The sequence below is a fragment of the Leguminivora glycinivorella genome, chromosome 16 (assembly GCF_023078275.1).
Source record: "Leguminivora glycinivorella isolate SPB_JAAS2020 chromosome 16, LegGlyc_1.1, whole genome shotgun sequence".
In the NCBI taxonomy this organism is placed as follows: domain Eukaryota; kingdom Metazoa; phylum Arthropoda; class Insecta; order Lepidoptera; family Tortricidae; genus Leguminivora; species Leguminivora glycinivorella.
The window spans coordinates 14,270,413-14,298,065 of NC_062986.1; the positions used below are offsets into that span (position 1 = coordinate 14,270,413).

The 27,653-nt window shown below is 36.1% G+C and overlaps 2 protein-coding genes across 6 annotated transcripts; both read right to left on the minus strand.

Annotated features, from left to right (window-relative positions):
- Window positions 1-926: 926 nt before the first annotated feature.
- Window positions 927-15,654, minus strand: LOC125234789 (ejaculatory bulb-specific protein 3-like). 4 transcript variants are annotated; one of them, XM_048141184.1, is made up of 3 exons: window positions 4,269-4,453; window positions 3,010-3,197; window positions 927-1,572 (listed from the first exon to the last, which is right to left on the minus strand). In XM_048141184.1, exons 1-3 carry the CDS (start codon window positions 4,301-4,303, stop codon window positions 1,391-1,393), a joined length of 405 nt encoding a protein of 134 aa, XP_047997141.1. In that variant the 5' UTR covers window positions 4,304-4,453; the 3' UTR covers window positions 927-1,390. The 4 variants fall into 4 exon arrangements, with proteins under 4 accessions (XP_047997141.1, XP_047997144.1, XP_047997146.1 ...); XM_048141187.1 differs by lacking the exon at window positions 4,269-4,453 and adding an exon at window positions 3,534-3,674; XM_048141189.1 differs by lacking the exon at window positions 927-1,572 and adding an exon at window positions 15,367-15,654 and having other exon boundaries at window positions 3,059-3,197; window positions 4,269-4,480.
- A 2,433-nt stretch (window positions 15,655-18,087) lies between these two features.
- LOC125234790 (ejaculatory bulb-specific protein 3-like) lies at window positions 18,088-26,701 on the minus strand. Of its 2 annotated transcripts, none has more exons than XM_048141190.1 (3): window positions 26,675-26,701; window positions 20,762-20,951; window positions 18,088-18,364 (listed from the first exon to the last, which is right to left on the minus strand). In XM_048141190.1, exons 1-3 carry the CDS (start codon window positions 26,684-26,686, stop codon window positions 18,186-18,188), a joined length of 381 nt encoding a protein of 126 aa, XP_047997147.1. In that variant the 5' UTR covers window positions 26,687-26,701; the 3' UTR covers window positions 18,088-18,185. The 2 variants fall into 2 exon arrangements, with proteins under 2 accessions (XP_047997147.1, XP_047997148.1); XM_048141191.1 differs by lacking the exon at window positions 26,675-26,701 and adding an exon at window positions 24,343-24,361 and having other exon boundaries at window positions 20,762-20,953.
- Window positions 26,702-27,653: the final 952 nt, after the last annotated feature.

Genomic DNA, 27,653 nt, shown 5'->3' on the forward strand with positions numbered 1-27,653 from the left:
GCGTAAGCGACGGCCCGCGACGGCGACGCGACGGCGATGCGACGCGATGTTATACGCAAGAGCGATAGAGATAAATACGGTACAGCTACGAAAGAGATATTATCGTGAGCGTTTCGTGAGCGTTTGTGCAATGAGACGGCTCATCGCTCGCAGCGTCTGGTAGCTCTGCTATGCTGAAAATGCAACTATGTTTGGAGTGGTCGTTCTCTCTATTGTTTATCAAGTTGACTGTACAACCCCAGTTACTAAGATATAATAAACAACAAAACAGTCATAATATATCATAAGGCAAATCAAGTTTGCGTGCAAAATATATTTCAACTGATACTTAACTGTATGGAACGGGTTATTTGGCAGTTGTTTTTATTTTAAATAGGTTTAAAATAACAACCTTTTGAAGTTGAATACTGAAATAATGATAGCTATACGGCTCTCGTTGCAAATTATGTTTGATTTAACTTCACCAAAGACCTACATAAACAGTAGGTATAGTATGTACATGCATTACATATACTATACAGGGTGTAAACCTAATACGGGTGAATCTCTTAACGGCGGTGAGTAGGTATAGGACACGTATAGGATATAAGAAGTGTAATCAGATAATTTACTTAAAATGGAAATTAAAATGGATAATTTACTTAAAAGTTACTCGGTCTGCAATGTAATGCAAACACACTCGCATTAAACACTAGTTGACAGTTATCATTGCCTGTCATCGCAACCGTTTACATTGCCGCTCAGAAAATTTTCAAAAAATAATTATTAATAAAATTATTATTAATTATAACACTAATAAATTCTACGCCTGGTTTAACTTATCGCCTTTCGCTTAAATACACACTGTATATGTACAGTAGGTTTGTTAGGCAACTAAACACAGCACGGAATCATCGGAATTGACGTTTCCAGGAAAAACAGCAGAATTCGTCGGATATCTTTTATTACAATATCAGTCTATGTTGTGAAAATACAATAAATAATGCTTCCACACAGCTAAGTGGGTGAAAAAATTAATTTGCCAATTCTAGAAAATCATTTAGATTAAAAAAAAGTATCTATCGACAACAGATGAGTTTTACGGCATGATTCTAATTTTAAAATAAGATTTTTCACTGATTTTTAACTTATATTGAAATTAGAATTATGACGATAGGCAACAATACGATCTTCAAATATGATTATATTTATGATTAAGGGTCGGTTGCATTGCACCAAACCGTTTATCGCTGAGTTTAGCGTTCGCTAAATCTTCTGCTGCGTGACATTGATGTTTCTGTTAACTATGGTATGCAAGTGGCCCTATATCATTTTCACTATAGATTTAATCGTTTTTGAAGATCATACCAGCCTTCCTATTCTACATTAACCTAAGTTTTAAAGACTAAATTTAGCTTTCAATGAACTTGTTGAAGTTGGCAATGTATTTGCCAGTAGGGTCGTTTTTCTTGACGAGCTCGTCCCACTGCCTCGGGTGTCGGGTCTGGATCGCCTTGATCACCTTTTTGATGTTGCCCTTCTGTTTTTCTGTGCATTTTGCGCATGTCGTCTCTACAGCTTCGGGCAGGGTCTCTGGAAAAATAATACGATATGAATTAATAGGCAAGTTAGATGCATAATCATAAATTATCAATGTCCTGCGATAAGTATCGGATTTAATTATTTTTAAGTTTGTTTATTTTGAATAATTTTAAACCTATGTTTTCGATTTAGTATTTCTTGAACTTTGAAAATCTTTCGCAACTGATAGACATAATTTTAATAATGAAAATGCATAATATTCTTTGTATGTAAACGATGTATCAAAATTAAAAACATAGCAGCTATACCTACGTATTCTACTCCCGATTCGAATTATTAAGACATTTCAAAAATTATCTCTAGATTAGGATATGGATCGGATATGTCCGTAACTCCGTATCAAAAATTGTTACTTTTGATGATGTTTCTGTTCGAAAAACGTACATAATACGCATTTTATAAAAATATTTTCCTAACTATCTATCTGAAATAAAAGCCTTTAAATTTGTTTAAAGTTCAAATTGCACCGACGGTCAGTAAACGCATACAAAATAATCGTCATAAAGGGAATTTCCACAACATGTTTAAATATATCTCGACATTTCCGTCTCGTACCCTTGACCGGCTTGTCATTAAGCATACGCCTGTCATCGCCCGAACAAGTTTCGTACTTTCAACAAAAAAGCTACAAAACATGACGGTAATCTGTTGAGGTAAATAATCTCGAAAATAAAACTATATGGCGTGGAATGAGTCCGGTTCAAACACGCCATTACTATTTTTATCGTTATCCTTGTTTCCTTTTAATTCCATTTTTAAAAGTTAAGAGTGGCACTGAAACTTGAGTTGTAGAGCCATCATTTCATTCATCATCATTCCATTCATCATCATTCCATTTATCATCATTCCATTTATCATCATTCCATAGCCATAATTTAAATTCCCAGATGGTAGTAGGTATTTATAGTTTTCCCTGAAGTGATGTTTATTTTGGCAAGGGTCGATAGCATATGCAATTTGTCGATATTTGAGCCATATAACCCGGCAACCTTCAAATTAAGAGTGAACAGGCATCTTCTGGGCGAGCTCACTCCATCGTAGGCCACGTCTTTGCCTTTGGCTAGTCTGTGGTCAAGAGTAAGCCCATTTATAATAAAAAAAATGCTGTATTGTTGCAACTGTTTCAACGGTACAGGTTATTTTAATTTTATAATACCTACTTAATAATTAACAACCATAGTTGTTACCACAAATAACGGTGCTAAATTTAGCATATATATTTATGATACTTGATAATACAATATAATCAGAAAACAAACATTCTGTAATATGTTCTTATCAATGTTTAATTTTTAGATTGAAATCTTGTCCACTCAAGGAACATGTTAAATCTAAAAAAAGACTATACATCTCATATATTACTTCAAATTACGATAAAACAGTACTAGTACACGTAAGGAACTAAAAAATCAAAAAAGAACTACTTACTTTTGAAATCCGTGCCCTCAGGTGTGCAGCGACCCTTATCCAAGAAACAATTGATGTACGACTTCAGTAGTCTGTCGTTCGTGATCAGCGTCTCCACATCGAAATTGTCGTATTTGGAGTTATACTTGTCGGCGGCACACACCGCGGCCAGCAGGCAAGCGAACACGATACAGCTCTTCATATTGATTCTGCAATTCAAATCGAACGATCTATTAATCTAACAGCTCAATTCTATTTTTAAAGGGCGTGCGAGACGATTGAAATACCGAATAACAATGAAATCTGCTCGAATAGAACTCATGGACATATACCAGCTCCATGTGTCTTGAATTTTGATTAGACTGTGATACAAGTTTGATACCAAAGACAAATGAAGGGAATCGAACGCGGAAAAATAAGTACAAAAACTACAGGCGTTTCCTTCAATAGGCAAGTTGGTGTCGATTGCGCTGTTCCACTCTAGTTCACAAGATCACAATATTTCTCAGTGAGATAACATAACCGGCGTTTCGTAGTTCACCCACCTTTTACTCTCAATAGCGTGCTCAGAGACTAGCCCAGCAGAAAGCGACAGTGCTTTTATATTGACGACGTTAAACCCACTACCTTCACCGAACCACAGTCCGGCTGGTCTAGTAAAAGGTCACTCGATTTTGAACTTTAGCCTTGTGTACTCTGGGGCGGGAGTCGAACAGTATATTCGAGCAATGGGACCTTTGCAACGAGCATGTTTGCCTCCGTCTTTTACGGCCTATAATCCAAACACACGGGGATTACTGCACCTTACCAGGAAACTTGAGTAACTCATGGTTTTGGTTCTTGCGTCGAAAGGAAAACATAGTTTAAAGGTGTCGTTGGTACTATATGTTTTACGATCTATTGTGTCTATGCATGGTATTATAGATGCGTTTTATATGGAAATTCTTCTTTGTCGTTATAAGCACTTCAAAATTGTTAAACAATCGATTGTCTATTTTTATCGGTCCTAATACAGTTTGACTGCATTTTATAATTGATATTTTATGGACTTAATTACATATTTAAATTAACAATGTGCATTGGTTTATTAAATGTATGTCAGCTACAATCAAGAATAGTTTCAAAAAATACACCTTGAAGTAGTTTTTATTTTTAAATTCGTCTGTTGTTTCTGAGAGTACGTTAGCGATATCTTCGTTTTCGAACATTTGCTCTAGCTAGAGATACCCTAATAAATATCTACCTAGTTACTTTAGTTTAGGAATAGAAAACCTACTTACTTCGGAGACTCCCAAGCCAAAATATCCTTAAGCATCAGCGATTTTCCTTTCAAAGTTGTCGTAGTTCTGGTTAGTAGGGTCTATCTTCTTCTTCAGCTCGGCGTGGTTCTCTGGTAGGTCTCGTTTGAACGCCTCGAAGGTACGCTTGGCGAAGCGTCGTTGCGACGGGGAACACTTGGCACAGCCTGTGGCCACTAATTCTGGAAGGACCCCTGAAAGTGTAGCTTGTAAGTAGGTTATTGTTTTTCTAACATTTGTAATATCCTGGGTGCGTAACTACAGTTCTACAGGTGCGTAACTACAGTTGTACTGGTGCGTAACTACAGTTCTACAGGTGCGTAACTACAGTTCTACTGGTGCGTAACTACAGTTTTAATCACTACAGGCCCCGTAGCCGAATGACATTTCTATGACGCGAAACGAAAACATAACGTCGCGAAAAGTAGTCTGGCTCTGTCGCGCCAATACGCAAGAGCGATAGAGATAGATATCTACGAGCGTTTCGTGAGCGTTTGTGCATTCGGCTACGCACGCAGTTCCGTAGTGAACGAAACGTAATTATCAACGTCAAGATGTGATAGAGACAAAGCGTTTCGTTATCGTAGCGCATGCGATCGTCATGTTGGCTATGTCGGTGGGTCAATTGTTGTGTTTTTGAAATACAATTTTTATGTGTTTTGAATTGGTTATAGTTGTAGGGTACTGTTGTGCTCTGTCGGAAGGTTACCTTTCAACTTAAAACCAGCATCGTGGTTCGTGGTCCTCAAAAATAACATGAAGCGTAGACCTTTTCAATTACGCTTCATAACGCAATTACGCTGAGTGAGTGACCCTGCCTGCTGCGCCGCGGTCCCGGGTTCGAATCCCGGTAAGGCCATTTATTTGTGTGATGAGCACAGATATTTGTTCCTGAGTCATGGATGTTTTCTATGTATATGTCACCGTAAAATTGTAAAAACCGTTAGTTTATAATTTCACTAGCGAGATTATGAACTAACGAAATATTGTGAACCGTAACGTACAGTTCACAATTTGACGGATTATTTTTACGTTAGATTATAATCTAACGAAGCGAAACTGTCAAATTGTAAACTGTCATGGCGTCGGAACGAAACTAGCGCTCTGATTGGTCGGTTTTATAGTAGATTGTTCTGTGGCCATAGAGTGACTGACACCAATAGACACTGCTATCACAGATGTCAATCAAAAACCTCATTAAACTTTTATCATCAAAATTCGATATATTGTTTATAGGAAATGGTTGAACTCGCCAAATAAACAAAGTTGTCAGTTACTTTGCTTGATATGTGGCGGCTTAATTGGTATATTTCTTGTGACTTAATATTTAGTTTTCGAAAAAAAAACCGTTAGTTTATAATCTTACTAGTGAGATTATAAACTGACGAGTTATGGTGAACCGTAACGTTCACAATTTAACGGATTATTTTTCGTTAGATTATAATCTAACGGAGAGACCGTCAAATTGTAAACTGTCATAATATGCGTCAGGAACTAGTGCCCTGAATGGTCTGTTTTTTGTTAGATCGTTCTGGGCCCATAGAGTACCTAACATAAATGGACACTACAATCACAGATGTCAATTATTAGTACATTACTCTTCTTTCAGTCGTGTTTTGGTTTATCGACACTCGTTTCAAACTACCTCTTTTTTGGACTTGTATCGTTCGACGTTTTTCAGTCCATACATATGGCCCTTTAAAGTTTCGATATGGGCACATAATTAACCACATTTCGCACTAGTGCCATAAAACTGCACCATGTGTACTGAAATATACTTTTCAGTACAGATGGTCGTTTTTTTACGCACTAGTTCGAGAAGTGGTTCATTATATGCCAGGTCGAAACTTCGTAGGCTCATCTGTACTGAAAAACGTCGTACGATACACGTGCGAAAAGGAAATGAGTAACTCGTGTCGATTTAAAACACTCCCTTCGGTCGTGTTTTAATTTATCGCCACTCGTTTCGAACTTCCTTTTTTACGCACTTGTACCGTAATGTACTATTTTAATACAGTAGCTCAAAAAGTGCCCGATTTTTGTCTGTTTAGCTTGCGAGAAGTTGTATTTTACGCACTCATGCATAAAAAGTATGCGTTCCATTTTACGACTACATACCGAGCTGTTTTAATATTAGTCTATTTTACTAAGTCGGCAAAAAAACTATAAACTTACTATTAAGTGATTAATGTTTAAAATATTGATATTTCATAAATGTAATTGTTTACTTTTAGTCATACTAAACATAAGTTATAAAATGGATTATACTTTGAAAAAGTGGCTCATAATGAGTCGTGTAAACAGAACGTGAAATGGAACGAAACGCGTCGTCTGTCATTTAAAGTAGTGGCGTCTTAGGGTGCGCGCACACGGGCGACAAAGTTGCTCGGCGACTTTCGTATTTGTATGAAAAGTTGCGTCGCCTCGTGTGCGCACTTTCATACTAGGCCATGGCCGCGACAAAAAAGTCGCTGGCAACAGTTGCCCGTGTGCGCGGGGCCTTACCAACTTAACGCAAGCACGTTCAAAAACCTTAATATGTTACGTGATTTGTCATAATCATTTTATGTTATTTGCAATACTTCGAGGCATAAATGAGTCCATTGAATTAAAACGTAGGTATGTATTAAACAATCGTCCCAAACCGTAAATGTTTGTGTTTTTATGGCACACAATGAAAAAAATAAATTGTGTTGGATGGATAGCAAAATCGAAAATATGAACGCAAGTTTAAAAGCTTCAAAGATAGGTACGCCTGAATTAAAAAAAAATGCGTCAATGTCAATGCGAAAATTGGGAGTTCGGATTGTTTATCGTTTTATTTCGTTGTAGTAGTGTTTTTTCGTAACTGTATTAAAAACGTCGTTCGTCGCACGTGCGAGAATGTCATTCTTCACTCGTCTCGAGTTTGGCCAGAAAATGTCTCGGGACTCGTGAGGTAATGACATACTTCTCGCACTTATAACGAAATGTACATTTCATTATAAGTGCATCATACATACAATTTCAGTACATATGGTGCTTTTTTACGCACTAGTGCGAGAAGTGGTTCATTATATGTCAGGACGACACTTCAGAGGGCCATCTGTACTTAAAAACGTCGTACGATACACGTGCGAAAAGGAAATTCGTAACTCGTATCGTGGTGTGTCGATTTAAAACATTAATTTATCGCCACTCGTTTTTAACTTCCTTTTTTACGCACTTGTATCGTAATGGACTATTTTAATACATTAATTGACGTATGTGATTGTAGTGTCTATTTATGTTAGGTACTCTATGAGCCCAGAACGATCTAACAAAAAACTGAGCATTCAGAGCGCTAGCTCCTGACGCATATGACAGTTTACAATTTGACGGTTTCTCTCCGTTAGATTATAATCTAACGAAAAATAATCTGTTAAATTGTGAACGTTACGGTTTACCATAACTCGTCAGTTTATAATCTCACTAGTAAGATTACAAACTAACGGTTTTATTTTTTTCGAAAATTTAATATTAAATCACAAGAAATATACCAATTAAGCCGCCACATAACAAGCAAAGTAACTGAAAATTTTGTTTATTTGGAGAGTTCGACCATTTCCTTAAAGAATATATCGAATTTTGATGATAAAAGTTTAACGAGGTTTTTGATTGACATCTGTGATTGCAGTGTCTATTTGTGTCAGTCACTCTATGGCCACAGAACGATCTACTATAAAACCGACCAATCAGAGCGCTAGCTTCGTTCCGACGCCATGACAGTTTACAATATGACGGTTTCGCTTCGTTAGATTATAATCTAACGTAAAAATAATCCGTCAAATTGTGAACTGTACGTTACGGTTCACAATATTTCGTTAGTTCATAATCTCGCTAGTGAAATTATAAACTAACGGTTTTTACAATTTTACGGTGACATATATAAGTATTTATATATTATATACAAGGTGCTCGCGAGGAACCCGCATAACTTGAACCACGCGTTTCTGAGGCCAAAAGAAAGAAAAAATGTAATATGAATTTTAAAATTTTCGCGAAAAAAAAATTTTTTTTTTTTTACTTTTTTGGACGTATTTTCACATAAAAAGTAATTTATATCCATAAAGTTGGCAATTAAAATGAGTTCCTTAATTTATTTTTCTAAAAACCAAATTTTTTGTAAGTTTTTCTTGTCACATTTTGACATCTATCAATGACTACTGTGAGACTATGCTCCACAACTGCGCATCAGCGCCGTTAAGAAGACCTTTTCTACTGAGTAACAATACGGAAATGTTTTTTTTTAATTGGCAATAACTCTGAAACTAGACGAAATCTAGAAAAGTTTATATGACATTTTAGTCTTAAAATGTGACCAAGAATATGCCGTTAAAGTATATCGTTGTCTGAGTACCCACAACACAAGCCTTCTTGAGCTTACCGCGGGCCTCAGTCAATCTGTGTAAGAATGTCCTATTTACTTATTTAAAGGTAGGTCATTTGATGTGTGTGTGTTGTTAGTTAACTCTGAAATGAGCTTTATTTAATTTCTTTTAGTTACATTTATGGGTCAAAATAACTTAAATTAATTATTTTATATTTCAAAATTTGTATTATGATATTTTTGCGGAAACCCCTATAGGTACCTATAGGACCTATAGGTATCATACATGTATACATATGTAGGTAAGTACCATCTCTAAAATGTGTCCCTGTATTGCCTTAAAAATAATCATTTGTACGGATGAAGTAGGTAAATACTACAAACGTCACTTCTGTGATGATCATTATACTAATGTATCCTTATCATTTGTTATTTTTAACTTCTGAATTGGTCGTATTTTTTTTAATTTTATTCACCATCCAAGTTAATAAGTAAGCCTAAACGTCAGAACTTGAAACTAATTTGTTTTGTGTTTTTATCATTTTTTTATTTTATTTTTAATCCGAAACAAGTAGATCACTACTACTTACTAACTTTATTTCATTTTTCATTTATTTATTTAAATCAGCCCGTGTGGTGACGGGTTAAGAATTTCACCACCCCCTTTCTTCCCGTGGGTGTCGTAGAAGTCGACTGTGGGATATGGGTTAAATTGTGGCGTAGGCGAGAGGCTGGCAACCTGTCACTGCAATGCCACAATTTCGTTTTATTTTACCCCCTTTTTGCCAAGAGTGGCACTGAAACTTCAGTGGTTCATGTGCTCTGCCTACCCCTTCATGGGATACAGGCGTGATTGTATGATGATGATATGATGATGATTATTTAAATCAAGCAACTACCTACTAATTATAGTAATAAATATAGCCTAATCGGGCAAAGATCAAGCGATAAAAACATTTATTTTTTACAAATATGAAATCAGTTGAATTATTCAAAATAATTTTGTCTCAATCAGTACATCGTACGTTTGATGGCTGGTTAGTCCTGTTAATTAATCTCCTAGGGTCACTTGCACCAACGAAAATGGTGGGTTAACCCGAGGGTTAACCCGAGGGTTAACCCACCATTTTATATGGAATTTGACAGATGACCCTGAGTTATGAAATGGTGGGTTAACCCGAGGGTTAACCCACCATTTTATATGGAATTTGACAGATGACCCTGAGTTAAGTGGTTGGTGCAAGTGGGCTAAATGATATCATGGAGTGGAAAATTTAGCATTGATTTTAGTGTCTTTTACGAGTAATAAGACGATTGAAGTGGTCGTCGATATAACTTATTTTCATCAATCATCCATACTAATATTATATATGGGAAAGTGTGTGTCTGTTTGTTTGTCCGTCTTACACGGCAAAACGGAGCGACGAATTGACGTGATTTTTGAAGTGGAGATAGTTGAAGGGATGGAGAGTGACATAGGCTACTTTTTGTCTCTTTCTAACGCGAGCGAAGCCGCGGGAAAAAGCTAGTAATATTATAGATGGGAAAGTGTGTGTGTCTGTTTGTTTGTCCGTCTTTCACGGCAAAATGGAGCGACGAATTGACGTGATTTTTTAAGTGGAGATAGTTGAAGAGATGGAGAGTGACATAGGCTGTTTTTTGTCTCTTTCTAACGCGAGCGAAGTCGCGGGCAAAAACTAGTATACTATGTATTAAGAGGCCCACTAGCTATGAGTAAAAAGTGACAGTGCTAAACTAAAATCCATAATCCTACGGACCAAATTGACAAGTAAGTGTGAACAAATGTTGCCACAGTTTGGCTAGTGTCGTTCTTATCGATATTAAAATTATTATTACACCGTACATTTAAGGTGCACCCAGACGGTACAATCAAATTGGCAATTTGATCTTTTAATCAATATACCAAATTTTTCTGTGATTTCGACAGATCAAAAGGTCTGTAGACCCCTAATTAGATATAAAATGTTAATTTCAAACCAGCAATAATGTAAATGAAATTTATATATGTATTTATTATTATAGTTTATTGAATCTTTACAAATGAATTATTACAATTATTGTGTTACAGCCGAAAAATGGAAAGATTGTGTAAATCACATAATAAGAACCGAGGACAAAATGTTACAACTCGACCATTTAGTGGACAATGTCTCGGATCGTTTTATTATAAATGTAACTGATGATGATGAAAATGAGGAAATAACGGAGCCTGGGAATGAATAATATTTTATAATAAAGACTAGTTATCGTCGGACAACATATTTTTTGTTTTTACCTACTGGTTCGGATACCTTTTTATGCATAAAACTAGTGGGTAAAAACGCATTTTATCCATCCACTACCTCGAAAACCGAACAAACCAAAATGTTTACCTTTTATTTAAAAGTAACATACGTATTTTTGATTTAAACTAGTCTGTTATTTGTACTTTACAACTTGTCGATATATTGTTATCGACATATACCCTTCACTATTTTTATTTCACTGTTCCTGGTAACATTTCATCTGTCAGTCATTTGTCAATTTAGTCCGCAGGATTGTGAATTTTAGTTTAAATAACTGACGAACTTTTGCCGGCCGGCGAAATGATAGTTTTTTTTTAAATTTAAAAATTTCTTTAAAAATTAAAGAGTTTTCGTTCCAAAATTATAGAAACTAAAACTTAATCTGGAAGTTGGTACTGGCAGAAAATAAAATACGTTTTGTCTAACTACAACTTGAGCAGGGTTTGTTTATATGAGCCTTACTTGCTGTCAATGTGTATTTTTTAACCCCCGACGCAAAAACAAGGGGTGTTAAGTTTGACGTGTCTGTCTGCCTGTCTGTGTGTGTGTCTGTCTGTGGCATGTTAGCTCCCGAACGGATGTACCGATTTAGATTTCATTTTTTTTGTTTGAAAGCTGAGTTAGTCGGGAGTGTTCTTAGCTATGTTTTATGAAAATCGGTCCACTATGTCAGGGTTTTTTCAAAATTTTAATTATTTAACTTACTATTTCGAACATACTACTTATTAAGTAGCTTAGGCATACAAACTTACATGCAAGAAGAGGGGGTCACCTTTCTTTGTAGCTGATTGATAAGGGCCACTTATGCAAAGTTCTTGAAAATACATTAGATAGGTTTAGTTTTAGTTTTCTGTCTAGTATAATTTTAATAGTATAATTTATAGTATGTATTTATTTCTAATAATAAATCTTAATACTTTTATCCGGTAGATTATTACTTAAACTATTTAGGCTTTTTAGGTACTTACGTTTGAAGACTATTCCTACTGGAGTACAAGGTCCTTTATCCAAGAAGCATTCCATATATTTCTGCAGGAGCCTAGGATTCTCCACCAACGTCTCGACGTCGAAATAGTCGTATCTCCTATTATAATACTCTTCAGACACAACAAAACAAACGAGCAAGCAAAACAGAAACACTCTCATTGTTTTAATCCATTTAAAGTTATGTCACTTGCCGAAATTATCCTTATGAAACGGTTGCAGATGCAAAAGAGATTTCGCAAGGCTCGATCTGATCCTAATGACGTAATCTTTGGAATTACTCCTATATATAACCACCTCGTCTCATATTTAATGCATGATTAAATAAAGTGATGCTTCACGTATAAATTCAGCCTTCAATCACAAGATGAGGAAGCGATATGTAAATATGTCTAGTAGGAATACATGCTCTTTGTTGATGTCAACACAAACGGTTCGGGCTGAGGCTTGAAACTTCCTTACTGCTCATGTTGGAACAGGAGTATTTTTAGACTGATATTATTGGTCCACTTTAGAAGGTCCGGCCAATAGGGAAACAGAACGCATGCGTCAGTAAAACGTGAAGAGAATACAAAAAACCGGCCAAGAGCGTGTCGGGCCACGCTCAGTGTAGGGTTCCGTAGTTTTCCGTATTTTTCTCAAAAACTACTGAACCTATCAAGTTCCTTAATTTATTTTTCTAAAAACCAAATTTTTTGGAAGTTTTTCTTGTCACATTTTGACATCTATCAATGACTACTGTGAGACTATGCTCCACAACTGCGCATCAGCGCCGTTAAGAAGACCTTTTCTACTGAGTAACAATACGGAAATGTTTTTTTTTAATTGGCAATAACTCTGAAACTAGACGAAATCTAGAAAAGTTTATATGACATTTTAGTCTTAAAATGTGACCAAGAATATGCCGTTAAAGTATATCGTTGTCTGAGTACCCACAACACAAGCCTTCTTGAGCTTACCGTGGGCCTCAGTCAATCTGTGTAAGAATGTCCTATAATACTTATTTACTTATTTAAAGGTAGGTCATTTGATGTGTGTGTGTTGTTAGTTAACTCTGAAATGAGCTTTATTTAATTTCTTTTAGTTACATTTATGGGTCAAAATAACTTAAATAAATTATTTTATATTTCAAAATCTGTATTGTGATATTTTTGCGGAAACCCCTATAGGTACCTATAGGACCTATAGGTATTATATCATACATGTATACATATGTAGGTAAGTACCATCTCTAAAATGTGTCCCTGTATTGCCTTAAAAACAATCATTTGTACGGATGAAGTAGGTAAATACTACAAACGTCACTTCTGTGATGATCATTATACTAATGTATCCTTATCATTTGTTATTTTTAACTTCTGAATTGGTCAAACATTAGTCGTATTTTTTTTAATTTTATTCACCATCCAAGTTAATAAGTAAACCTAAACGTCAGAACTTGAAACTAATTTGTTTTGTGTTTTTATCATTTTTTTATTTTATTTTTAATCCGAAACAAGTAGATCACTACTACTTACTAACTTTATTTCATTTTTCAACTATTTATTTAAATCAGCCCGTGTGGTGACGGGTTAAGAATTTCACCACCCCCTTTCTTCCCGTGGGTGTCGTAGAAGTCGACTGTGGGATATGGGTTAAATTGTGGCGTAGGCGAGAGGCTGGCAACCTGTCACTGCAATGCCACAATTTCGTTTTATTTTACCCCCTTTTTGCCAAGAGTGGCACTGAAACTTCAGTGGTTCATGTGCTCTGCCTACCCCTTCATGGGATACAGGCGTGATTGTATGATGATGATATGATGATGATTATTTAAATCAAGCAACTACCTACTAATTATAGTAATAAATATAGCCTAATCGGGCAAAGATCAAGCGATAAAAACATTTATTTTTTACAAATATGAAATCAGTTGAATTATTCAAAATAATTTTGTCTCAATGAGTACATCGTACGTTTGATGGCTGGTTTGTCCTGTTAATTAACCTCCTAATGCACTAACGAAAATGGAGGGTTAACCCGAGGGTTAACCCACCATTTTATATGGAATTTGACAGATGACAGCCCACTAACCCTGAGTTAAGTGGTTGGTGTAAGTGGGCTAAATGATATCATGGAGTGGAAAATTTAGCATTGATTTTAGTGTCTTTTAGGGTCCCCCCACATCTAGCGTCTCGCGAGCGTCGCGTCGGGCCAACTGTATGGAAAAAGACGTCGCGTCGACGCGACGTCGACGCGGCGTCAGGCTTTGCCCATACAGTTGGCCCGACGCGACGCTCGCGAGACGCTAGATGTGGGGGGACCCTTAATAAGACGATTGAAGTGGTCGTCGATATAACTTATTTTCATCAATCATCCATACTAATATTATATATGGGAAAGTGTGTGTCTGTTTGTTTGTCCGTCTTACACGGCAAAACGGAGCGACGAATCGACGTGATTTTTTAAGTGGAGATAGTTGAAGGGATGGAGAGTGACATAGGCTACTTTTTGTCTCTTTCTAACGCGAGCGAAGCCGCGGGAAAAAGCTAGTAATATTATAGATGGGAAAGTGTGTGTGTCTGTTTGTTTGTCCGTCTTTCACGGCAAAATGGAGCGACGAATTGACGTGATTTTTTAAGTGGAGATAGTTGTGGGGATGGAGAGTGACATAGGCTATTTTTTGTCTCTTTCTAACGCGAGCGAAGCCGCGGGCAAAAACTAATATACTATGTATTAAGAGGCCCACTGGCTATGAGTAAAAAGTGACAGTGCTGAATAACTGACGAACTTTTTCCGGCCGGCGAAATGATAGTCAATGCGCCCCTTTAAAAATTAAAGAGTTTTCGTTCCAAAATTATAGAAACTAAAACTTAATCTGGAAGTTGGTACTGGCAGAAAATAAAATACGTTTTGTCTAACTACAACTTGAGCAGGGTTTGTTTATATGAGCCTTACTTGCTGTCAATGTGTATTTTTTAACCCCCGACGCAAAAACAAGGGGTGTTATAAGTTTGACGTGTCTGTCTGTCTGTCTGTGTGTGTGTCTGTCTGTGGCATGTTAGCTCCCGAACGGATGTACCGATTTAGATTTCATTTTTTTTGTTTGAAAGCTGAGTTAGTCGGGAGTGTTCTTAGCTATGTTTTATGAAAATCGGTCCACTATGTCGGGGTTTTTTCAAAATTTTAATTATTTAACTTACTATTTCGAACATACTACTTATTAAGTAGCTTAGGCATACAAACTTACATGCAAGAAGAGGGGGTCACCTTTCTTTGTAGCTGATTGATAAGGGCCACTTATGCAAAGTTCTTGAAAATACATTAGATAGGTTTAGTTTTAGTTTTCTGTCTAGTATAATTTTAATAGTATAATTTGTAGTATGTATTTATTTCTAATAATAAATCTTAATACTTTTAGCCGGTAGATTATTACTTAAACTATTTAGGCTTTTTAGGTACTTACGTTTGAAGACTATTCCTACTGGAGTACAAGGTCCTTTATCCAAGAAGCATTCCATATATTTCTGCAGGAGCCTAGGATTCTCCACCAACGTCTCGACGTCGAAATAGTCGTATCTCCTATTATAATACTCTTCAGACACAACAAAAGAAACGAGCAAGCAAAACAGAAACACTCTCATTGTTTTAATCCATTTAAAGTTATGTCACTTGCCGAAATTATCCTTATGAAACGGTTGCAGATGCAAAAGAGATTTCGCAAGGCTCGATCTGATCCTAATGACGTAATCTTTGGAATTGCTCCTATATATAACCACCTCGTCTCATATTTAATGCATGATTAAATAAAGTGATGCTCCACGTATAAATTCAGCCTTCAATCACAAGATGAGGAAGCGATATGTAAATATGTCTAGTAGGAATACATGCTCTTTGTTGATGTCAACACAAACGGTTCGGACTGAGGCTTGAAACTTCCTTACTGCTCATGTTGGAACAGGAGTATTTTTAGACTGATATTATTGGTCCACTTTAGAAGGTCCGGCCAATAGGGAAACAGAACGCATGCGTCAGTAAAACGTGAAGAGAATACAAAAAATCTGGTCCAAAAAAAGCCGCTGACGGCATTGACGATCCGGTATACAACACTAAATTCTCACGTTTTTACTGCAAACGTTGTTTGTGACATTATTTACCTAAAAATGCAATACTTAGTCAGCTTACCTTCATTATTTATAAAGTTAATTAATGGGCCGAAACGTTAGCTCAGGCTTGCGGTTTGACTACGAAAATTTGCCATGTGCGTTCCCATTGAGGGTAGAATTTCGAGCTTTTGAACATGTCAGTCTTTAGTAAAAGTTCTCAAACGATTGTAAATTGAACCAATAATTTGTAAAAGTAGGCACTCAAAAGTTACATTCGGTTAAAGGTGGACCCTCAGTCGTGCATGTCAGGTATCCATATTTCATAATCTACTTCAAATTTACAACTTCTGTAACTACTCTTAGTAAAAGATTTGTAAAACTAATTTCATTAATTGTGACTCCTTTCTGCTAACTCAATACGAAAAAATGGCATGTAGAATGTGGTCCCTTAATCGATCGCGATAAGTTCACTTTAAGAGATAACAATAGTATTATTTAAAATATAGGTGTGACTGAGAGTTAGTAAAAGTACTTGAATCATTGTAAATTCAAGCTTTAGTTTGTAAAAGATGCCATACAAAAGTTTCAATCGATTAAAGGTGGTCCCTCAATTGAAACGATTGTCATAAAAATAAATCAATTTACGTAACATTTGGTTGTTAAATAGGCAATTGCTATAGTCTATTCGTTAGTAAAAAATATTTACTAACTATTGCTCCATCGATCAGTAAAGACAAATGTATCGTTTTACTTAAAATAATAATCAAACGCCTACGAAGGAATACTACGGACCAGGTGACCACACATTAGGAATCTGTAGGATAATTAAATAATAGTAGCCGGATACACCTACTCAGCCTGTAAATCCTTCTTTCCCGTAATGACGTAATGTGCGATTATTTAATTACATACATACATACATACAATCACGCCTATATCCCATAAAGGGGTGGGCAGAGCACATTAACTACTCAAGTTTCAGTGCCACTCTTGGAAAAAAAAAATACGTTTATTACCATAACACAAAAAAGAGTACAGCAATGGAAAAAAAATATGTTGAAAAAAACTAAAATTGTGACATTAAATTGTGATTATTTCATTATCCATCAAAATTATAATGTGTGGTCATCTGACCTGTAGTATTTCTTCGCAGGCATTTGATTATTATTTTAAGTAAAACGGTACATTTGTTTTTACTGATCGAGGAGCAACAGTTAGTAAATATTTATTACTAACGAGTAGACTATAGCAATTGTCTATTTAACAACCAATTGTTTCGTAAATTGATTTATTTTTATGACAAACGTTTCAATTGAGGGACCACCTTTTACAAACTAAAGCTTGAATTTACAATGATTCGAGTACTTTTACTAACTCTCAGTCACACCTATATTTTAAATAATACTATTGTTCTCTCTTAATGTGAACTTATCGCGATCGACTGAGGGACCACATTCTACATGGCATTTTTTCGTATTGAGTTAGCAGAAAGGAGTCACAATTAATGAAATTAGTTTTACAAATCTTTTACTAAGAGTAGTCATTTACAGAAGTTGTAAATTTGAAGTGGGTTATGAAATATGGATACCTGACATGAACGACTGAGGGTCCACCTTTAACCGAATATACTTTTGAGTGCCTAGGTACTTTTACAAATTACTGGTTGAATTTACAATCGTGTGAGAACTTTTACTAAAGACTGACACGTTCAAAAGCTCGAAATTCTAACGTGGACCCTCAATGGGAACGCACATCAATTTGCCACTATTAAATGTAATCAATAGTAATAGGTGCAGCCAATTTTTATGGGACTTGCGAAAAGTACAAAATAAATAGCCGTGTTTGTCTACCATTTCCTATTTTTCCGTCTCAGTTCATCAATGGTTAGCTGAAAGAGATCCCTTAAAGGGATAAGTTCGTCTTTGTACACAATTATTATATTCTCTGTACTTTATGTACTTTGTTTTGTGCAATAAAATGTTTTACTACGTCTATTACTACAAGTTTGTCAAACAGACTACAAATTCGATGTAAGTAACCGAAAAGGTGTAAAAAAGAGGAGTTATAAAAAACAGACATTATTGAATAATAAACAGTAGGTATTTATTTAATTGAACAAGGTTTTAAAAACGCGCGTTTATTACACCTGTAACATTATTGGGACATATCGAGTCAGCGTTTAAGCAAGAGCCTTATCCAACGGTCCAAAATACTTGTTTTCTGGGTCGTACTTCTGTCTGTAGACCTCGTAGTCGGCGGGAGCCTTCTCCTTAAGGCTTGCGAGGAATTTCTTCAGGATCACCTTCTGTGCCTCCGTGCATTTAGTGCAAGCTTGCTGTATGGCTTCGGGCATGTCGGCTGAAAAATAAGAAGATTAATTAATATTTTGTGAATGCAATGAAGGAAAACATATAACTTCGTGTTGCAAGAGGTTGTCAAATGGAAGGCAGGGAACCCATAAGTACAGTCACTTGCAAGTCTTGCAACAACATAACATAACGAAGGCGGCGGAAAGATGCGATGCGCTCTTTTAAACAGATCGTTTCAATTATTTTTGCTGACTTCGTTGAGTAACATAATATTATTGTAAGTTGACTGTATAGAATTAAGTAGGTAGGTACCAGTGGCGTAGCATCTATACAACTCGATTCCCTACGGGTTTCCTAATAAAATTCTCCAGTGCCTGTAGAAGTCCATACAAAACAGATCCCGAAACCCCCTCCGGCTTTACCAACGAAAATTTTCACGCTACGCCACCGCTAGGTACAGGCGACTACAGAGAGATGTATACATTATTTCACCTTATTACAATGCAATAAGGTGAAAAAGTGGATACATCTCTTTGTAGTCGACTTTACACAGGTAAAAGTCGCACTTTTTATTCGTACCAATAAGGAAAAAACTGAATAGTGTTTATTATTTCACTTAATAAATAAATGATAGTGAATGATCTGTTAAAATTTACTGAGTTTTAGTCCTTAGTCACGCTTACGTGTGTAATGTTTAATTCACAAATTCACCACCATTCATCATTAAACAACCTTCAATGCGTCGTCCAGGCATCCATAATTATAATAAACATTCTACACTTGTACGTGAACCTACTCCGTATACGGAAACGACCAACGTGTTTATCCTAATGTGATTGTGCATCATAGCAATTAGTCATGTGTTGCAGGCTTACGGCCCAGCCACGACATTGGTCTAAGCGCGGCAGCGGTGAGCGGCAGCCATACGTGTGAATGAAAAGTCCCATCGCTGTGTCTCGCTTCAATGTATAGCCGCCGCTCGCCGCTGTCGCGCTTAGACCAATGTCGTGGCTGGGCCGTTAAAGTTGCACTTACTTAATTAAATTGATAAGGTATAGCGGGGCAAATCTCGACTGGGGTGGCAAATGTAACTGGTCCATTTTTTCCATGTTTTACAATGTTTGCATTATTAAATAGAGTGTCCGAACTGTCCACCGCACCGGTTATATATGGTAGGCGTATTCGGTGGATACATGTATAACTCAACTTCATAGTGTAATGATGGAAGAAATGGATTGATTACAATTGATCCCCAGTCGAGATTTTCCCCGCTGTACCTTATTGAAAAATCACGAAGTACAAAATGACGAACAAAAAACATATATTTCAGATGAGGTTGTGAGTAGGTATAATAACCACGATACAAAATTAAAATGTTGAAAAAACCTGCGACATTGTGGATCGATTTTAATCAAACATGGTTAAGAACACTTTCAGCTGTCAAACAAAAAATGAAATCTTAATCAGTTCATTCGTTCGAAAGCTACAATGCTACAGAAGCTACGATGACACACACATACACAGACAGACATACACACACACAGACAGACAGACAGACACGTCATACTTATAGCACCCCGTGGTTTTTGCGTCGGGGGTTAAAAATAGGCGCTCATTGATATATTAGGTACAAGGAAAATGCATAGTAAACCATTTTGATTCGCTTCAGGTATGCAAGTTTCCTTTAATTATGCTATTTGTTAAGATATGGATATTTTTGGACACGACCTTGACAATCTTTGATGAGAATGTTGCGCACGTCACATCACACATGACTAGTTGCATTATCAACTAATCAGCATGAGTAGCTTGACTCATCAAAACCAGATCAAAACCGTGACAAAGATTAATCAGAACCTGCCCGAACCGACAAAATAATGCTAATATAATAACCGCCTCATCCAACATTTTGAGCGACTTACTAAAAAGCATTACTTTCATGATGTTTTTATATATTTGGGATTTTCATTAGTTAAAAGATTAAGAGGGCCGGAATAAGCCTTTATTCTTTAATTACGAAAACATTCATCTTTTTAGTGTTACCTGTCATGGTATAGCCCTGGACGTACTTACAGAGCGAAATTTAAAGTATAACTTCCTAGCGGTCTACTACGGAACCCTAAAAAGCTTAAACTATGGCATAGACAAATGTTTTCCATAATCAAAATGGCCAGTATTAACAACTTACCAGGGTAACAAGACCGATGAAGAGAATCATTCAAACATTTTGTCCTTCGACAACTTACCTTTAAAGTTGGTCTGGAGTTCTGATCTTATACACGGGCCTTTGTCCACAATGCAGTTGAACCAGGCATTCAGCTTTTCCGGATTGTTGACGAGCGCATCGATGTCCACAGTGTGGTGTAGGTATCCTTCCTAGCTAATAACTACTGGGTAGAAAGAGCGATGAAGAGAATCATTCCAACATTCGCCTACGACAACTTACCTTTAAAGTTGGCCTGGACCTTGTCACACGGGCTCTTGTCCACGAAGCAGTTGAACCAAGCCTTCAGTTGTTCCGGGTTGTTGACAAGGGCGTCGATGTCCAGGTCGTCGTTCTCAGTGGTGTAGGTGTCTTGGCCAGTGGCCAGGACTACCAGGGTAGCAAGAGCGATGAAGAACTTCATTCTGAATAGCTGGAAATAAACATTTAGGTACTTAATATGTAGCCACAGTATAATAAAGAGTACTATAGTACAGTATGGCCACTCCCGCTCCCCGCTGAAAGTGCCCCTCACCCGTTCTCGGTTACCTCACAGTTAACCGCCTGTCAAAAACGCAACCAGTTGACCTGTCATACCTCACTCATACGAAATATACGAATACGGTACGCGTTCACCTACACGAGCTTAGACTGTGTGTTTGAGAACGCGCCTCTTTCATATAATTTGATCGCTAGTGTCCGAGGTGTGATGTAGCTATTCAAATCAAAAATCAAAATCAAAATCAAAATAATTTATTCAGCAAATAGGCCACAGGGGCACTTTTACACGTCACATGTACATAGGTATTTAAAAAAATATTTAAAATTGAGTTGAAATTACAATTGATACTATTATATACTAATTCTAAGTTCTAACTAAAGTTAACTCTATACAATTAATTAGAGATGTAGAAGGTCTCTAAATGTCGAATTACAACCAAGAACTACACTAAATTTTAATATAAAAAGTACAAATACAAAAAAAAAAAGTCTAAAATTACTTTAGAGGTGCAAATGACTCTAAATGTCACAACTAAAAATAAAATGTATATCTACTTAATCTAATTCTCCTTAGAGATGTATATGGTCTCCATGAGTCAAAATCATATATTTAAAATATTCACTAAAAGAAAGGAAACAAACGACAACCGAACAAAGTGTCCTAATTTAATAAAAATTAGAATTAAAGTTACTAAGTTATAACAGCCCCAGTAAGCTTAAACAGACCGGTCTTCACAGACGGCACCCGTTCACGAGTATGACGCGTATCTCAGCCATCGCCTCCCTCAACCTTTATTCGGGAAGGTGGCGACCCGATCAACGACGCCACCGCAGCAAAGACTTTTAAGTGTGCATGACATGTTCAAGCTGCCAGGCTAAATTAAATATTCAAATAATAAAACATAGCTGTAAGACACTATATTCTGTGCTCGTATGTTACAAAGGAAGGAAATATAGATTTATACAATAAAATTAAAGTAAGATAAACATTAAACATTAAACACATAATCTTGGAGATGTATAAGGTCTCCAAGTGTCCACAACTAAACTTAAATAAAAACAATATAATCAGACGAGAATATGTTCTCATACGTCAATTGAACACTAGTATGCTTAATTACACAATGCAGAGAAAATGAAAAAATATATACGACTTCATTCATCTATTGACAAGCAACCACCTTAAAGGCATCCCTATCATCTATAAAATCCTTCACAGTGTAGTACGCCTTACATAACAACAAACGCTTAATGCGTGCCTTAAATTTGTCAAATGGCAAATCCACTATATCGGTTGGTACTTTGTTATAAAAACGTGTACAGTTCCCGACGAAAGACGTACCAACCTTACGGAGACGGTGGGCGGTCACAGCAAGTTTATGTTTGTTCCTTGTGTTATAGTTATGGATGTCACTGTTAAGCTTGAATTCGTGGATATTTTTCCGAACATACATAATATTTTCGTATATGTATTGAGAGGCAACGGTAAGAATGTTCACCTCTTTGAATTTTTCTCTTAAAGATGCTCGACCGCCCAATCCGTAGATTGAACGGACTGCTCGTTTTTGCAGCACAAAAATAGCCTGAATGTCTGCAGCTTTTCCCCATAACAGGATCCCATATGACATAACACTGTGGAAGTAGCTAAAGTATACCAGCCTGGCCGTCTCTACGTTTGTTAGTTGTCTGATTCGCCTTACTGCGTAAGCTGCAGAACTAAGTTTGCCAGCTAAAGTGGCTATATGTGCATGCCATTGCAGTTTTGAATCCAAAGTGACTCCAAGGAAAACCGTTCGATCTTCAAATTCCAGCGTTTCACCTTTCATTTGGATCTTACTGTTATTTACCTGCTTAACGTTCGGAAGCGCAAATCTGATGCACTTGGTTTTCTTGGCGTTTAGAAGTAAGTTATTCGCCGTAAACCAGTCTGTTATGCTAGACAGTGCATCGTTGATGTTATCGAAGCTGCTTTCCTTTCTGTCAACTTTGAATATAAGAGAAGTGTCGTCAGCAAATAACACTATATCATGTTTATCTTGCACTAGTTTCGGTAGATCATTAATGTATACTAAGAACAGGAAGGGACCAAGAATTGAACCTTGAGGCACTCCAAGTGCTACCGGTGAACCTGCTGATTGAGTCCCATTGATAACAACTCGCTGAGTTCTGTCGGAAAGGTACGATGAAACAAGGTCAAGGGCAGCAGCTTTAACCCCATAGTGGCTCAATTTTCTCTTTAAATTCTCGTGATCAACGCAATCAAAGGCCTTTGATAGATCACAGAAAATTCCAACAGCATCTTGAGCTCTTTCCCAGGCGTCAAAGATGTGTTTTAGAAGTACCACACCGGCATCAGTAGTTGAACGACCTCTGGTAAAACCAAATTGATTATTGTCAAGCAATTTATTTCTGTTAAAGTGAGACAATTCGTGTTTCTATTGAACCACTTTGTTAAAGATCGCCGAGAACACATGATAAAACTACACTGTATTTTTGCCGGTCCCATAGGATGATGTTTCAAACGATGGGAGAATGACATCTTCTCAAGGAAGTCATGGCGTAAGGATATACAGATGTAGTGCGAAAAGGGTTTCCTTCGTATTTTTCCGGAAACGTTCGTATTTGTCATGCTAGTTCAGTCAATGTTAGTACCTCTTGTACTGAGACTGATTGACATAGCATGACACGTTCAGTACGTTTCCGGGACAATACGAAGGCAAATCTTTTCGTACTACATCTGTAGCCGGTATAGCTTTATTTGACGTTCATAAGCACATTGCACTTATGCATACATGAAAAATATTTTTTCTTTAATTTTACCCTCATGTATGTATTTACTGTAATTGTACGGACATTAAAATGGTCTATGGAAGCACACTATATCTGATATCAGATTAAAGTATTACAGAAAACTTACTTATGGATTTTTAGGTTTAAGGCAATCAATAACAATTTTAATTTAAACTTGAAATAAAAAATCCCAGAACTAAAAAGCACAATTAAAAATAACGTAGCATGACATCGGGTAAAAACAGTATTCAGTAAGGGCCACATGCACTAACGAAAATGGAGGGTTAACCCGAGGGTTACCCACCATTTTATATGGAATTTGACAGATGACAGCCCACTAACCATGAGTGTAAGTGGGCTTAAATAAGCTACAAAATATCTGCAACGGAAATATTTAATACGAATTGAGAACCTAGTCAAGAAATGTACCTACAAATGATTTTTTGTTTCAAAAATATAAATCGTAAACATTGAAACTACTCACTTACTTTCAGTATTTTTATAACAAAATAAGTAATGTAAAATATCTAACCTTTTTTGTCAAAATTGAAGAAATGTTAGTGTCTCGTCCAAAACCAAAAGACTACTAAGTACGAGTAACAATACTGCAGTTATGAAGTAACTATACGTGAAAGTGGTGAACTTTAACCCTGTTATCTTCGTCGTTAACTGAGTTATATTCCGCTGAGTTACTTGTATTATGTAAACAAATAAGCTTGACAAAAGATAAAGCAGGTGATAAAAAAAGCCGGTGATTACGATTCAGTAAATCAGGGTACGTAGTGAAATGCAATAATATCGTTATCGTAGCTAGCTATCTCTATTGCTCTTCCGTATTAGTTAGATAGAGACAGACTGCATTTCGATCGGCGTTTAGCGTCAACGATTGTCATTTCGGCTATGCCGGCAGTAGTACGTACGAGTAAACAATATATTTTATGATTAAGAGGATATGGTAGCGAAAATGCTAAAATGGAAAGGAGCCCCCCTCTCAACTTGGGAATTTTAGTTAAATATACAAGTGTTATTAACTAGTTTAATTGTCCACCCACATAACACACCGATTCTTTTTTTTTTTATTTTTCTAGTGGGTAAGTGACAATATACCAAAATATCTCGAAAAATCCGTGGGTAAGATTTTTGCATTTAGGGTTATCTGGGTTAAGAACAACTCAGTCAAAAGATATTTCAAAAAAATCTTTAAAATCGAGGTTCCGCTCTCGACTCTTTCCTCCTTCAAAACTTAATCAATCGGAACGAAATTTGAGAATCTGAATAACAATGAAATAATCTATGTCGGACCGTTTAGCTTTTTTGGTTAATTGTTACCAATCTTGAGTATCACACCTTTTTTGCGCCACAATGAAAAAGACCGTTTTTGGAAATTTTTGATTGGCTCTAGAGTATTTAAAAAGCAGAATATCAAAAAAATCAAAACGGTTCCACACAGATAAAAATAATAACAATCTGTGTTGAAAAAATCATTGCTCTATCTTAAAAAACCAGGAGGAAATAGTCGAGAGCGTTTGTATGGAGAATTGACCCCTACCGTATCGTCTTAAATATTCCATACACAAATGTTACAAGATATTTTAGAACATATTTTTTGTGATAAACTGATAGGCGATTGACACTACTCACACCTGATGGAAAGAAAGGACAGGGCCCAAGATAGAACTCACCTGTTCAGCAGGTAATATATATCTTAGCCTGATATAATGTAGTTTTAAACATACCGAGACTTTAAATAAACATTATGATTTATTCACAGATAAGGTAAAATACCCCATAATGGACGGTGATGCCATTATGGACAAAAAAACACAAATCCTTAAAAATAAGTATCTAAAATACGTTTCTAAAAACTGACGGCTATGTACCATAAACTAGAGTTGTAGAGCTGTTTAATTTTGAAGTTTCAATTAATTCGGTTATTTCTGAAGGATTTGGAGACAAGATAAAATTCACCAGTTTACTGAAAAAAATATCAAGACGAATTCTTAGTAATGTTGCTAAGAGAGATGAGTTCATGTATAAAATAATAAAAAAATAACGCACGGTGTAATCTTGAATGCGTTTTACTTACTGCATTAAACATGAGATAAGGTATAAAACATACTATAGTTTGTTGCTCCAAAGATATAAAGAAATGATGTTATTTTGCAAGTGTCCATTACTGGACCCGAAAAACTGCCTACCTCCTATGATGGACAAGGAACAATTTACAAAACCAAAATTTACAAGAAACAATCCTATGTTAAAATAACCCAAACTAATTGTATTTATGGTGTATAAAATTGACTCATTGCGTATCAGTTGGCTTTAAAAGTAAAATTTTAAACTTATTTCACTGTCCATAATGGGGGATCCATTACTGGAGAACTGCCATCCATAATTGGAGAAAAAACACCTAGTTTTAATTTGTTAACTATGAAGAAACCAATAGGAGTATCTATTCTGCAATACGCTTGAAATGTAGAAGAAGGATAGGACATTCAAGATTTAACACGCTTGGCGGTAGAATTTTTACATTTATCAGTGAAATATCAAAAACTGGCGAATTTTTTTCTTAAACTGTCCATGATTGGGTTCGTCACCTTATTTATATAAAAATATATCTCAATCTCTACAGTTAAAATCGCCCTGTAGCCGACACATGTTTGGACATCATAAAATGAGTTAAATCTAGTTTTTTCGTGCATGAAGAGGATTGTTTTAGTTAATTATTAAATTATATCAATAAGTGAACTAAAGAAAAAGTTATCAAGTCCACCGGTAGCAAAGTCGGGAATCGAACGCGGCTAACGCCTTGAAAATATTATGCACTTAACTATGTTGATTACAAAAAATAAAACCTCATCTTACCTGCAACACCATAAGAAGATTGAAGTACTTACTACCTCCGGCCTTTTTATATGAGAATTAATCCTCAACAATGACTCTCCCCAAGGTCAATGTTAGATTTTTTATAAACAAAATATATTTTTTCGTTTAACCTGCATTTGAAAGATAAGAATATAAATTGAAGCATTCAGTCGTGACCAGAATAACTAAGTGGCGTATTCAATTAAAAGATACCACATTGTTGCTCATTATTAGGACGGAATTTGCTCATATTTTTATACGAATTATCTGTTAGAACATCCTTATGCTTAAGCGACATTGTGGTACCTTTTGCATGAAAACGGAACAGGTTATTTTTCTTATAAAACGAGACACAGATTTTCCTGCGTGCCTACTAATTTTACAAAGTTAGGTACTTGAGAATAATCAAAGTTAATGTGAAGGTGACCTGCTCATACAATGTAGTTGGGTCTTGTCGGTACTAACCCATATATGCCCATAGGGTCGTTTTCGACCCATATATGCCCATAGGGTCGTTTTCGACCCACTGCTGAAAACACGCTACTACTCATTAAAATGAGTAGCAGAATGAGGTTGTCACCTCAAAAATTAGGGAAAAAATATAAGTGTTGGGCACATATGGGTTAAAATGTATATATACACTATACGTACTAGTATATATTGAACTAAAATACGACGTTCGTGGCTTAACTTTTATAAGTTATATTGAAGATGGCGATACGAATCAGTATAGGTACCTATTGATCAGACTAGAAAATCTGACAGTTGGTAGTATGCAGATGTTTAATTTAATCATTTTATTACTTTCGTTTGAGTATATAAATTAGTTTAATATTTACAATGTACATACGGAACATAAAAGACAGTAGGTAATAAAATGTTGTTCCAAAATCTACTTACCTATTACCATTACTTACATGGCATATGAACTCATAAAACATGATAACCATCCTGCACACGCTTGAGGAAAATATCTATC

What these genes read in the sequence shown, in the direction of transcription:
- LOC125234790 (XM_048141190.1), bottom strand. An exon ending in GGTCCAGGCCAACTTTAAAG is followed by an intron (nt 18,365 to 20,761) that starts GTAAGTTGTCGT and finishes CTTATTTTTCAG; the next exon opens with CCGACATGCCCGAAGCCATA.
- LOC125234789 (XM_048141184.1), bottom strand. Translation starts at nt 4,303, where the DNA reads ATGCTTAAGGATATTTTGGCTTGGGAGTCTCCGAA. An exon ending in TTGGCTTGGGAGTCTCCGAA is followed by an intron (nt 3,198 to 4,268) that starts GTAAGTAGGTTT and finishes TTTGAATTGCAG; the next exon opens with AATCAATATGAAGAGCTGTA. An exon ending in TGAGGGCACGGATTTCAAAA is followed by an intron (nt 1,573 to 3,009) that starts GTAAGTAGTTCT and finishes TTATTTTTCCAG; the next exon opens with AGACCCTGCCCGAAGCTGTA.